The 15,079-nt window shown below is 34.0% G+C and overlaps 1 protein-coding gene across 2 annotated transcripts; it reads left to right on the top strand.

Annotated features, from left to right (window-relative positions):
• The first annotated feature begins 1,011 nt into the window (after positions 1–1,011).
• LOC109167668 (phosphoinositide phosphatase SAC6-like) lies at positions 1,012–14,377 on the top strand. 2 transcript variants are annotated; one of them, XM_019316750.1, is made up of 21 exons: positions 1,012–1,293; positions 2,579–2,745; positions 2,843–2,926; positions 3,313–3,440; positions 3,534–3,625; positions 4,384–4,441; positions 4,621–4,677; positions 4,762–4,795; positions 4,913–4,993; positions 5,569–5,675; positions 6,927–7,013; positions 7,108–7,185; positions 7,756–7,826; positions 7,903–8,001; positions 8,374–8,473; positions 9,094–9,202; positions 9,381–9,453; positions 11,703–11,796; positions 12,238–12,330; positions 13,709–13,775; positions 13,945–14,377. In XM_019316750.1, the coding sequence occupies exons 2-21, from the start codon at positions 2,598–2,600 to the stop codon at positions 14,073–14,075; spliced, it is 1,791 nt and encodes a 596-aa protein (XP_019172295.1). In that variant the 5' UTR covers positions 1,012–1,293; positions 2,579–2,597; the 3' UTR covers positions 14,076–14,377. The 2 variants fall into 2 exon arrangements, with proteins under 2 accessions (XP_019172295.1, XP_019172294.1); XM_019316749.1 differs by having other exon boundaries at positions 1,013–1,293; positions 2,573–2,745.
• Positions 14,378–15,079: the final 702 nt, after the last annotated feature.

Genomic DNA, 15,079 nt, shown 5'->3' with positions numbered 1-15,079 from the left:
GATTTTTAGTGTTGTTCAAAAAAAAAAAAAAAAAAAGATTTTTATGGTCAAGTGACATAATTGTGGTTCTTCCAAATGAAAGGTCATAGGTTTAAAGAATTTCATTAGGTTGGGAAATGACAAATTATTGCACATAATATTTTGTGGACCATAACAAAAAAAATATTTTTAATATACTAAAACTACATTATTTGTGTATTAAAGGTACATTATAGAAAATAATGTACTTTTAGTACTCAAGTAATATACTTTTTTCTAAATATAATGTACATTTTTAATATATAAAAAATACATTATTTATCAACTGAATATAGATTATTTGGTAGTATGGTCCACAGAGCTATGTGGTTGTCAAAAAGTATGAATGAACAAAGAAAAAATACTTCATGTACTCTCAACTTTTACTCTCACTTGTGTTCAAATTTGATTGGAGGGAAAAAAAATGGATAAAATTATGACCCCCTACTAAATTAAGCAAAGGACAATCGTTATATTGTGCGCCCTGATCCAAAACGATATCGTTTTTATAAGTTGTGTGGGGAGTTGACACAACGAACTTTCGTCAGTCCAATCCCGTTACAGGTTTTTATTTTATTTTTATTTTTTTTACACTTGTGTTTATGTTTATTCGGTTAAGAGTTTATGAATATTATTATGTTAAGAGTTTATGTGCATTATGTATTATGTTAGATTATATGTATTATGTTATGAGTTTGTGTGTATTCTACTATACAATTCTGTATATCCGAAACAGAGATTTTTTTATTTTTAAAAATTAACGGCAAAAATAGAAAACGACATCGTCATAATACATTATGCGCCTTCGAGCATGATATAATTTGTGCCATGTCATAAAAAGTAGCAAATATAAGTAGGATTTGTGTGTTCATGTAAAACACTAAAACTACTAATGGACAATTTGAGTAGTACTACAAAAAATTATTTTTAGTGGAGAAGTAGCAATGCTTTTTTTTTTTTTTTTTTTTAATGCGGAGTAATTGATTGGTTTTTGACGTGGGCTCCATGAACAGAGCGGCTGACGGAGAACATAGAACATGGGATCAACCGATTCTTCCACTCTTCCAGGTGTTAACGCTCGGAATTGCTAAAAAAGTTCCATTTCCCAGTAATTTTGTGTAATTAAGTGTAGTGCGCGATCTGTTCAAGGCTTGTAGCTCGTTAATACTAGCGGCTTCCGCTTCGTGGCTCACTCCTCTTAACTTTGATTTCATCCTTCCCAATTCTCAGTTCCCTTTGCGCTCATTCAGGCGGTTTATCTAATTCTCTACTCAGGTAATACTTTCCTCAAGTACTGCGTTTTAGATCTTCTCTACCTCTCTCAACATTTTGGGAATCAGAGCTGTCAGCTGCTACCTTTGGATTTGGGGATCGGAAAAATGTTTATGTTTATGAATGATACTGCTTTTGATCCATTCTTTGGTGCTCCTTACTATATTTGATGATGAATATGTTGCAATATGGATGCTACTTGCTAGGAATTTTTAGTTGTTTTCTGCTTTGTTTGATGCATCTTTACTAGTTAAATACTTTAAATCTTTAATATACTGCAAATTTGATGCTTGATGTTCATGGGAGTAGTTATTGGTTTAATTTACTGGAATTGTGTTCGAGAAAGAGGGAAAAGTAGGTGATCTTTAGTTCATTTTGGTGATGCGGGTAATACTGCAGCTGGATTGAGGTCTAGCATCTGTTCAACATTGAACAACATAATTGAAGTAGCCCTACTTTGCTTAACGGAATACCTGTCTTTTATTCTTACCCCAAAAGGCTGAATCCCCACCCCTAAGGGCCCCCCACCTGTCTTTTATTCTTAATTTTACCTTCTCTATGGTTTTAGATATAGAGAGTGGAGTCATTTGCTCCAAGAAGGAAACATTTTTTCATCTACCCAATCTTGTTTATAACCGCTCAATGCTCTTATCTAAAACGTTATGCAGGGCATAAAGTAGTTCCAAAGTATTGGAAAGTTTATTCTGTAACCTGAAAGTGTAATTGGATTTAGACAGTATCATTTTTCTGTCTAATATGTGAAATTACTGCAATCCCTTTTCTCTGCCTCTTTAGCATTCATTCATCTATATTGGGCGGTTGAGACTTGAGAACTTCTGTCTTCATAGATTGACACATAGACATATATATAGATGTAGCGTGAAGAAGCTTAAACCAGTACTTGCAATCCTATCAAAATAAAATCACCTAAAATCAAGGAAAGATATGAACAAAATAACACTAGGATTTAAAACACATGCACATTTACAAAAAAAAAAAAAAAAACCCTAGTAATTAAATAACTTTTAAAAGGGAAACAAATGAAGAAAACTCTCAGCCATATAAATCACGAAGATGGATGCACCAGATTAATTCTTACTTCTCATCTAAATAGGTTGTCTCATTTGATTTTATTTATATACATACATATATATCAGCTATTTATATAGAGCATACAGTTCTACTTTATCAAATTAAAGCTCTTTAGATGATTATTGTCTAACATTCCACTTTTAAATGAGGCAGTAAAGGGGTGGCTTATTTATCAAATTCTATTTTTTAGTTCCAGTGGTGATTGAGTTCCAATTATGATGGAGAAGGCAGATCCTGCACAGAAATTATATACAAGGATGAGACTGTGGGAGTTTCCTGATCAATATGTCATTGAGCCTACAGATGGATCTTCTGGTTTGTGTATGGCAATCGGTCGGGCAGATGCATCTATGAATTTAATAGGTTGTCTGCTACTTACTGGCTTCTTGTTTGGTTTTCTTTTACTTATCTTTCCATCAACTAACAATGCATTTTACTTGGTGCATGTTTGCTTCTTTAGATGAAATGCCACATTGCAGCACTGTTCGTGTTCCTAAGATTGAAACAATCTTTGGTGTTGTTGGGATGCTAAAGCTTGGTGCAGGCAAGTTGGAGTTATTTAATACTAATACTGTTTTAGTCCTGCTAGATCCTTAGTAGAATGCTATACTAGTTTTTATAAATAATCTGCAATAAATTTTAGACTTCAATTAGTTCTGTAGAGTGATATTCAATGGCAAAACAAAAGAAATGAAAAACATAGTCAATGACTGTAAGTAGATTGGGATGCTCAATTTCCCCAGCTGATACCTCAGCGATGGTACTCTGAATAAACCATGATAGTGGACTTAGTTTATTAGCCCCACCAGTTGCCTATGTATCATTTTCTCCTCTTGAAAAGATTGGAGAAAATCTTAACACAATAGATATGAAGTAAATGAAACATGTAATTGCCACAATTTGACTGTTTAAATCATTCCTCCCTTTCAGGATCATACTTAATAATTATAACAGAACGTGAATGTGTTGGGTCTTACCTTGGGCATCCTATCTTTAAAGTCACATCATTGAATGTTTTACCATGCGATCATTCTCTCAAGAGTTCTTCTGTTGAACAGGTTGGCCTACCAATCTGCTTTGCCTTCTGTTTTCTCTTGAAAGCCTCTGAAAGTGTTGTCTTTCTGACTTGTTCTTATACGGCTTCATTGCAGAAAAGGATGAAAGCAGAGTTTTCTGCATTGCTAAGTGTGGCAGAGAGGATTCACGGCCTGTACTTTTCTTATGATGTCAATATCACATTGAGGTGAATCACCATGATGCTTGTCAGCTTTAATATTTCCCACCCACCCCACCCCCCCCCCCCCCCCTCCTCCTCCTCTTCTTAAACTTCTCGTCATTTGGGGGTTTTGAGAAGTTTCTTGTACAAGGAGGTCTTCTCAAGAGGTTCCTATGTACCTATATACATATTAACGGAATTTTATGCTTGAGAGTATTTTGTGAGCAGCTTTCAACTGATGAAAAATTATCAGTTGGGGAATCTGGGGTTTCTTGTTCACTCAAGGGGTTTCTGAGCTTTAGGGTGTTTAAGATTTCTGGAAGAGGCTATAAAACACTTAATATCTAACATTGTCCATTAACAAATATTATTAGACCAGCAGTGTTGATTGAGTTCTTGTGGGCAAAGAGCTCATAGCTTATAATTTTTCAGAGTTTGTACTAAACTTAGTGGTTTATAGTTTAGTTTTTGTCATTATTAAAGAAAATTTTTATTAGTTTATTTTGAAGTCTCAAAGCTAAGACACTTGGGTTTTCACAAGGGGAGTTTAGACTTGGGGGCTAAATCCTGGGATTTATCTTTCGTAATTGAATATATTGTAATAACTAACAAGAAAGAATGTTTTGATAAATTGTTAGTCCTTTTATATGTATCTATATTGTGAACTATACCTGCCACTTGTGATATGTCTCTACTGCTTAAATATTTGCCTAACTATAGTTGTCTCATTTTCTCGATAATTATATAGTAGCCCTAGAGTACAAAATTTTCTATCTGTGTTGCAGTGCTCAGCGGTTACATGATTTGGGTGATGAGTCTAAGCTACTTCCTCTTTGGAGACAAGTAAGCCTTTTAATTCAGATGGCTTTGACTTCACATAGTACACACACACACATTTGTAGGTGGTATTTCATGTACCTGCTGTTGGTACTTTGCTTCCTTGCTTGCTTGCATGCTATTGGTTGGATATTTGACCAGACCTTGATTTTTGCTATTCCTTTCTTCACTTTTTGCTTTTGCAGGCTGACCCTCGATTTCTTTGGAACAACTATATGATGGAAGCGCTTATAGACTGCAAGGTCAGATTAATATTATTTCTCGTTGTCTCAAATCTTCCTCCAGATTGTAACTCAATGAATATAATATGCAATTTTCCTTTGCAGCTTGACCCATTCTTGCTGCCCGTTCTCCATGGGAGTATCCTTGCTATTTGACTAATGTGAACTCTTTGAGCAACCTTAATATTTCGACTCTTGTTTAACATTAAGGTTTTGTTTATGTTCCATTCAAAGGTACTCCTTAACTAATCACTAGGTTTTAACAGCTTTCAAGCAGCCATTGGGAGAAACGTAATTGATGTTACATTGATTGCACGGAGGTGCAACAGGAGATCTGGTAATTAGAACCTAAAGTGGTTTTTCCCTTCCCTATCCTTGCTAAGCCATTTGAAAATTGTAAAAGATGTAAGTGAAGAGAAATTGAGAAACGATATATACACTAGGTGGGAAAAGGATTACAAATTCACCACTAAGCAGTCCAAGATTGCAATGATGATATATAGTTAGCATTTTTTGAAGGGTTACATTCTCCTTGGTCTTTGTCAACTCTTGAGTCTATATGCTTTGTTGCTTTCCTTGCTGCTTTACACGGTTTACTTGGTGACACCAGTACACCACTATGAATAAGATACTGTTCCACCTCTTGGAGCTTTCATCCGGCTTGTGAACTAGTTCATCTATTTCATGTCTTGAGGATTCAGTTTCTTTTCATACAGGCCTTATGACACTTTTATCGGATTATTCTTGCCACTGAGGTGCACTTGGGATTTTAGTTGGAATCCTTTTTGAGATAAATGGACTTTTGAGGCAGTTCACTTCAATACAGAAAGAAGTGAATAATTGTACAATTACCTACATAAGAATTTTTTAAAACCAGTTGGTCTTAATTTCCAATTTGCACCATTAATTTAGGCACTCGGATGTGGAGAAGAGGGGCTGATTCTGATGGCTATGTTGCAAATTTTGTGGAAAGTGAACAAATAATACAAATAGCTGGCTTTAGAGCATCTTTTGTTCAGGTATACTTATTTCATTCTTTTGACAGGCATTATGGTGCTTATTATAATAATTTTGTAAATGTAGAACCAAACATTGACAGTTTATTTGGTTGTGTTAAATAGTGTTGAATTCATGCTCTCCACAATGGAGTAAGACAATGAAGAAAGTTGACCTAGGATATTTTGATTAAAATACAAGTGGTAGTAGCTGTAATCTTCCTTGCCCAGTGTGACCTAGAGTATTTTTGTAATAAATGACCAAAAGAATTCATAATGGGATTTTGGATATTTTACTGTTTCTTATTACTGTACTGATGGTCTGATGGACAACCTTTGAACAGTTTGGTGACTGACAAAGTAATAAGCTTTACATTAGAAAAAGAAGTGAGCCTAGCCTGCATATGGGTATTCTAAGATGCAACTCTTTTGCTGTATCTGCAAGAGTTCAAAATAACCATTATATAGCATTTTGCATTAATTCTGTCCATGCGGTTTAGAGTTTACCCAAGAGTTTTATTGAGGGTAATGGTGAGTACATGATGATACACCAGACAGAGTTACTGGCTGACTGGCTGAGTTTCTTTTGCACCTGTGATAGTTGAAGAAGTTCTGAAATTCTTACTTGAAAAAAAGGGTGGTGAATACAGCAACATATATACAAACTACTCTAATAAAGTAAAGAACTAATTCGCTTAATTCTTTCCCTAAAAACAGCAAAGTGAAAATCAAGAAACAGAATCATAGGAAAATCATCACCATTCTCTCCTTTGTTCCTAAAATAAATTCCCTAATTTTGACTCCCAACTAATCAACAATAGTTTTTGTAAAAGAATAAAATAAAAAATGTGTATTTTATTAAAATTAGCTATTAGTGAGCTACTATATTTTGAGAAAGGATGTGTTTTTACATCACATTTTTCTTTTTGAATTCAAATGCTCTTTAAGAATATATTCATGTGCCTAGTGAGAAAGTCTTCTACATGGTAATGCCCACCTTCCTTTCTGGATAGAAATAGTAAGTAGTTCAAATAAAGCCCTTAGTACTTATTCTGTTCTTAAATGTGCCACTTTCACACACATACAGTCAGTCACATAAATTCTCCTCACATTGGACTATACTCTTAACATACTCATGCCACATTACTATTTATTAATCGTATGTATTCTAAAAACTGAGCACATTTTTTTTTTAATCATATACTAAATGTATGATAATCTCACATAGTCATATTATTGTATGCTATTTTACTCTTTAGATTGCCTTTTGTGTAGGTCCGTGGGTCAATTCCAATATTGTGGGATCAGATTGTTGATTTGACATATAAGCCAAAGTTTGAGATAGTGAGATCGGATGAAGGAGTGAGTAGCACTATCTGTTTGTCAATAGCTTTAAATGCTGTTACTATGCCTTTAATAGTTAATACTAATAATTTCTTTTATACAATATCTGCAGCCTCGAGCGGTTGAGCGGCACTTTTTGGATCTAAGGAAGAAATATGGAAACGTCATAGCCATTGATCTTGTCAATAGTGTAAGTTATTTTTCCATGTATATTTAGATGCTAGTATGATACTATGATAAACATGGATATGAATATTTCCACTTTGGCTAAATGTGTTGTGGTGGGTAAAGTGTTCTGAATGATGACCATGCCATCTTCCACTCATACATTTTGTGTAAGCATTTAGTATCAGAGTAAGAAGATGATTATGTGTTCATTCATATTAAGTTGTCGAAAAAGGATGGGTGGGGGAAAGGAAATGGAAGTTGAATAGTTATAGTGTGCTTAGTCACTTGCATTCCTATAACATAACAAAGTAATATAAAATATGAAAGAAATCATGGGAGGCTGAATTCTTAAGAAGTCTCTTGGGAAAATAAATAATTCAATCAATGGACTAAATCAATATGTGGGAATTCACATTATAAATGGTGAACGGTTTTATGTACACTGTAAGTCATTTTATTCTCTTTTAGATTGTATGTTCTGAGCCAATCGTTTTCAGCCACTTCATTAGAATCTTAGTCTTATACAGTGCATGTATGTCTGTGGAGTATTATTGTAGCTTTTTTGCACTTAGCTCACTTGACTTTCGAACAGCATGGAGGAGAGGGGCGCTTAAGTGAAAAGTTTTCCGAAGCAATGCAGCATGTTGCCAATGAAGATGTGAGGTAGGACCCAATCTCTTGGCAGCTTAATTATATGAAATCTTTCTGCAATCCATGCTAATCCCTATCATGCTTGTAGATACTTGCATTTTGATTTTCATCACATATGTGGGCATGTTCATTTTGAGCGACTCTCTGTCCTTTACGAACAAATTGAGGATTTTCTCATGAAAAACAGGTATGGCTTATTCCCAAATCAAAACTAATAAGCACATGTCAAACTTTTTATTTTTATTGTTAGTATTAGTTACAACTTCCAAGCCCACAGAAGTGTTTATGTGAGCTACTGCTTTATTTGATCATAGCACTTGTGGGCTTTCTAGACATGCTATCGTATGCACACTAATACGATCATCATTTGGATGATTCTTAACTCCATACAACCAGAGTCAGCGATCATATTGACAGACTGTCTGATCTTTTACAGCTTTTGGTGATCTCGCAGTGGTGTTGGCAATTAAAATTAGTCACTTATTGTTTGACATTTATTAAGATGTTGTGATTATACTAACTACACTGCTTTATATTTTGTTGTAATTTTGTATGGAAGGTACTTTTTACTAAATGAGAAAGGTGAGAAACTTGAAACACAACTTGGAGTTGTGAGGACAAATTGCATTGATTGCTTAGATCGGACAAATGTTACTCAGGCATGTTCTCTACTTTGAAAATGCTGAAAATTTCTTTTCATGTGGTAAAACACAAAATGACAATATGGAATTACCATTGGTTCCATGGATCACAGTATTGAATTTCACCTGCATGTTTTTACACCCTATTATAAAATTTTGCTTTTTGATCTTTTTGTATCCCCTTAAACAGCAGTAGTAATTCTTTGGGAAGTAGAACAAATCAGTTTAAAAGCTTCCCAACTCTATGAGTTACTGCTTCAAGACCTCTGTCCGTGATATGGGCTGGATACATCTTTGTGTGATTTCATAATAAATGAGTTGAATGAACTGCAGAGCCAAGATTCTGATTAATTATTTGGTCAATGCTAATGAACTTGATCTACATTAAAATGTCTACCATTTCATTATTTTAGCTTTATTTGAAGAAGGTCAATATGTGGTGACAATTGTAGTATTTGGCTTACTATTGTTATAAGTTGGGGTTCAATCTGGCACTTACCACATAGGCATATTGACTTCAATCGTTTTTGGGATGTGCTTGTATTCTGTACTATATTACTGTCACTGACATATGTAGTAGGAGTTGAAACTTTCAAGATGTTATTCAGTGTACATCACAACTTTATTTGTGTTTGCAGAGCATGATTGGTCAAAAAATGCTAGAGTTCCAACTGAGAAGGCTTGGTGTTTTTACTGCTGAAGAAACAATTAGCAAGCACCCCAACCTTGATGAGAACTTCAAAATCTGTAAGTAATTTCAGGCAATTGTTATGATTTATGCCTTTTTCTAGTGATAGACTGTTTTTTGCTGTTGGTGTAGAAACTTCATTAGCTTTTACAGATATTTAGCATTTTATCTCTCTTTTGCCTTTTTATGCCCCAACACTCTCCTGTTTTCTTTTAACCCTTCAAATTTTATGTGCAGTGTGGGCTAATCATGGGGATGATATAAGTATCCAATATTCTGGTACTCCAGCTTTAAAGGGAGATTTTGTCAGGTTGCTGTTTTTAGATCTCTTTAGAGCATTGGACATGATTTATTTCTTTTTTGCTCTCAGGCGAACACATTTTAAAGGGAATATACAACTTTCCACATGGCCTGCATAATGAATATATATATATATATATATATATATATATATATATATATATATATATATATATATATATACACATGTATGCATGCATGTATAGGCTTATGATCTCATGAGAACACACCCCATGAGAAAACTAAGAACCAATGTCAGCCTTACATTTGTAAAAATCGGAAGGATCAAATCAGATTTTTTTAAAAAAAAATGTGGTGGCATTTTCGTAATTATAGTCAACTTCACTTTGCAAACTTGATCACTTAAATATGCGATATTTAACAACTAAATATGCAAACCTAGATAAATTTTAAAAAATCAATGAAAAAGATAAATGTTAAATCTAAGCCGTAAATGCTAGACCCTAAGCAATAAAAAGTGAATCACTAAACCAAATAAAATAAAAAACTCAATCATAAACTCTAAAATGGAAACCCTAAGTGCAATGTACTTTCGTATTTTTGCAAATGCAATCTTTTAATACTAAATGTGCAAACCTGAAAAATTTTGGGAAGTGCAGATTTTAGTGTTCAAGTTTGCATAGTAAAGTTGGTGATAATTATGAAAAATGCCACCACTTTTTTTTTTTTTTTTTTTTTTTAATAGTTTGATCTGATCCATTCGATTCCAGATGGAAGGTTGAGATTGATTCTTAATTTTCTCTTAAAGGACTATTGAATATGTATATATATATATATATAACTGATTCAAATGAGGACATGCCTTCCCGTACGGTCGGTGCGGATTGCATCCTTAGGCATGCATAAATGCACCACACAGGGTTCGAAAATGCACTAGAATGAAATGACAAATGCACCACACTTATTGGTGCATTTTCGAACACTTTGTAGTGCATTTGTGATTTATGCATACCTAATGGTGTATGACTGCACGGGAAGCACTGTCCGCACGGAAACCTGGCCCTATATATATATATATATATATATATATATATATAGGGAAGGGTTCAGGTGCGGGTATAGCTTCCCGTGCGGTTAACTCAAAAAGACGCACCTTAAGAACACAAACCACGCACCTTAAGCACACAAACAAAGCACCTTAAGAACACAAACCACGCACCTTAAACACATAAACAAAGCACCTTAAGAACACAAACCACGCACCTGATGTTTTTAAATGGTGGACTCTAAGTTTCAACAACTGACGCACCTTAAGCATACAAATCACGCACTTTAAGAAGGAAAACAACGCACCTTAAAGCTCTAGGCCGGGCGCACCTTAAGTTTCAACAACTGACGCATCTTAAGCACACAAACCACACACCTTAAGAAGGAAAACCACGCACCTAAAGATTTAGATCGACGCACTTAAGTTTTCAACACCAGATGCACCTTAAGCCACACAGTACAAAAACCACTCACCTTAAGCAGAAAAACCACGCATCTTAAATAAAAAGACCAAATTGCCACCGCGCGTTTTTAATCACTGTTAATCCTGGACGTTGATTTAGGCAAGATCAATGGCTCAGGTTTAACTGCACAACTGCAACTGAACCTATATATATATATATATATATATATCTATTTTAAATGTTTTTTTTTTTTTTTTTTCCTGTTGGTATTAATTAGAATATTTACATGTTTTTATGTCCTATGATCTTCTATGGTGGTGAGGTGGAACTTAAATTTTATGATTCGTCTGTCTAATTTGCATTACTATCCATACAATTGTATAATATCCTTGTGAAATACTGAAATCAGTTATCTGACCTATCAAAACTTGTTAAAAGGATGGATCCAAACCAAGTTAACTCTTGGTAATAAAAAATATGGGTTTTGTGATTTTATTTTCTTTTTGGTTTTCTGTTAAGGTAATTAACCATGTAAAGTGGAGATTCAGAGTTATGCTTTGGTTAATGAACTCAAGCATTGAAGTTTTGATACACACTAAGAGTCTCTGGATTTGGGTCATAGCTTTCATTTCTTCTTATCCTATCCATAATAAACAATGTATATATGTCTTAGTGGAAGGAAATTCAGGAAGTATGTCATTGTTTGGTTTTAACTTTCATGTTCTTATCCTTATTTTCTGTATCTATATGAGCTTTGGCATTCGGAACCCCTGATTTTCTTTCCCTCTCACTTTGATGGGTGAAATCGTGATTAGCTGGATTTGTAACATGGATATTGGTTATGCAGATATGGTAAGCGAACTGTCAAAGGGATTCTGAATGATGGACGTAATGCTCTCATGCGCTACTACTTGAACAACTTCCGTGACGGTACAAAACAGGTAGCGTTCTTCACATACACATCAGTGGCTTTTGTTCACTTAGATCTAGGTAACCTCTTTTCATAGAGGTTTGTGTTCTTTTTCATCTTTTTTTTTTTAATAAATAAATCTTTTTGAGCGGTCTTGTATCTTGCTTTTTCTTCTGTGCAAGTATAACAAGTACTGCTTTTGGTTTATAATCCCTAATATGCACACGCGCGTTTTTAATCTTCCAATTAATCTCATCCATAGATCTATTTTTTTTAATGGATTTTAATGGATGATATTGGTTCTCATGGAGTCATGGGGAGGTTGGTTCTCATAGGAACCTCACACACACACACACACACACTTTGGTTTCAAAATGAAAATTAAAATGATTTGATGAGATCAACTTTTCCTCATGATCTAATTAGGATTAATTTTGGTACTGATGCACTTTATTTATTTTTTACACTGAAGGATGCAACTGATTTATTGCATGGACATTACATTGTTTCTGTTTCGCGAGATATGACACAGACAACTCAAAAAGGAGGTGTTGAGACAGTTGCTGTGAGTATTTTATTGACACTCCTACTACTTTAAGCTGTTCTTGTAGAGCTGCATTCATAAGATTCTCAATATAGTAGTTTGTGGAAGAGGGAATTAAAGAACAAAATCTCTCTATAACCTTAGTTGGAATAGATTTAATGGCCAGATCAGAATGGAGCATAATAGATATTGGCAATTATGGCATTTTAGTATTTTTATTATCTAGGTTAGTCCTTGATGTTTCTGTCTGTGCTTTTCCATAAAAAAGAAATTATCTTATGAGAATACTCACCAAATACAAATAGTCGGCACTAGTTATTGGTAAGATTGCAAAACAAGTTTAAGCACTATCTATTCACCATGTTGTCCATATGTTTCAACTATGTCCTTCAAGCTTTGAACAGAAGGTGGGAGACGAGAACACCATCTTGCCCCTGTTTAAAAGAAAAGTGCTACAGCATTCAACATTTTTAGCTAGTATTAACTGATTTCTATAAGATATATGTTGAAAAACAAAGGGTTGTGTCTGTTTATGAATATGTGCTTAATTAAGAGTTATGTGTCTGTATATAGTATACATATACATATATATATATATATATATACATATACATATATATATATATATATATATATGTGTGTGTGTGTGTGTACGATGTTTTTTCATTAGAAACATAGAATTATAGAAATATATTATAATACATGTTCTCATTCTTTGATTCTTCATTTTTGCTTTCGCCTAACTGGCAGGTGGTTGTTATTCTCCACCCACTAGGCCTTTCTATCTTTCAAATTCAACAATATATATATGCTTAAGCATTTTAGTACCATGATCTTTACTTGGGAAAAAGAAGTTAGATGGTCTTCTGTTAGTCCTTTATTGGTGGTTGAAATTTGGACAATATATTGTGGAGTTGATTCTTAAGCTATTTGTGTTAAGAAGACCATGAGGCAATAGCACACTAATTTCTGTAAACTAGATTGTGTATGAATTTGGAGAAAATGTTAATTACGTTGAAACAAATAGGTACAATGGTCAAGGAACAAATTATCAATTAGAACCAGTTTGAATTGGGCCATTCTTTCTCAGAACTCAGTTCTTCCACTGCTCATAAGTCATAACAGTTACCTTTGTCTGGTGATATTGATTAAAGAATCGAATCCCTTCTATCGTAACAAACTCCATTCAACCTTTCTTCCCACTCCTGTTTATTGAGTTTCAGGCCATGATTGATGTATTCAGATATGGATTTTGGTCAGAGTACACTATACAGACCAATTGATTGCATTGCATGAATTGATTCATGTCATGCATTCCACTTATGGAGTTAAAAAGTCCTTGAATCCTTTTCCACAATTTACTGTACAATCACTTAACAATGTGTTAATCCTATTGCAGTCATTCCCAATGGCTTTTGGGCTGATTTTGATTGGGTTCTTCTTCACCATCATCTCACTAAGGCGAGGTAAGTTATTATACTTCAAAATATTTGTTGTTATGCTATGGATGATGTTTGTTGATTTTGTGTGCTCCATTTGTCTTTTGCGTTGTACAAGTAATAGTTTGTGTAAACCATCTTTCCTCTTTCTTTGTATTCTTAACCCTTATACGCAATGTTCATTTTGTACTTGCAGTTCAATATAATCCTTGGAACCTATTGTTTTCAATGATTTGGGCTAGCATAAGTCTTGGAATTGCTGGATTTGTGAAGGCCAATGGTCGTTTATTCTGTAACAGGCCACGCCTCAACCAACCTAGTCGTTGACTTTCAGGTTCAGGGTGCTAATTGTTTGTGATATTCGCAGAATAGGCCCCAACTCTGCTGCTTTGACACATTCCTCAGTTGTATACTTGTATTCTTTGTAATTCATTTCCCCCAAGGATACAAAACATTGATTATAGCCAACTATTCCTCTGATTTTCCCCTTCTAACTTGTTTTGTATGTTTTATTTGTTTTGTTATCACTATATTTTTAATAGCCAAGATTTTACTGGATTACAACTGATTTTGATTGTATTGCTATCACTTCATATTTTAATACCCAAGTTATTTATGGTATTATTTAATACTTGTTAGTTTTTGCCCAAATGTGTACATGATTTGTAATATTCTATGCTAAAATACGGAGTAACACTTCACTCCATCATGACACCCAGTTATTATACCATGGTCTTAAATTGTCTATTTTTAGTATTGGAATTGTGAATATCTAGAATATAAATTGTGTTTCTAAGTTTTAAGAATTTGTGAATACAATATTTTTTTTTTTTTTGAAAGGGTGAATACAATACATGATCATCACAAATTGTGAATTTTAAAAAGATAAATTGTGAACATTTAGTATGTAAATTGTGTATCTTTGGACATGGATCCACCTTGCAAGGTGAACTAGGATCCACAGAATAATTTGGCCTCTCTAGGTTCACCTTGCAAGACTACTGAAACTATAAGAAAGACTGGAGTGATCCTCAGAATTTGATAGGTTATTGTCAGTTTCTGTTGCTTCTTTCTTATAGTTGAACATGCTGATTTGTGAGTATGTTTGATTAGTTTACACAATGTAAATGTTTTTATGGCTTAAATGATAGCAAAGGGACATATGAGGAAATGATACAACTTTATTAATGAAAATACTGAAGAATTATTTGGATATAGATATACAGACTTGATCTGTAACAGGACTCTAACTGACTGATCTGTGGATTTGGGAAAGCTTTATTATGTTGAAAAAGGGCTTCCCAGAATCCCAGGTGGTTAGGCGTACAGGG

This window comes from Ipomoea nil, unplaced genomic scaffold (assembly GCF_001879475.1).
Source record: "Ipomoea nil cultivar Tokyo-kokei standard unplaced genomic scaffold, Asagao_1.1 scaffold3169, whole genome shotgun sequence".
In the NCBI taxonomy this organism is placed as follows: domain Eukaryota; kingdom Viridiplantae; phylum Streptophyta; class Magnoliopsida; order Solanales; family Convolvulaceae; genus Ipomoea; species Ipomoea nil.
This window is presented reverse-complemented; position numbering and strand designations above follow the sequence as displayed.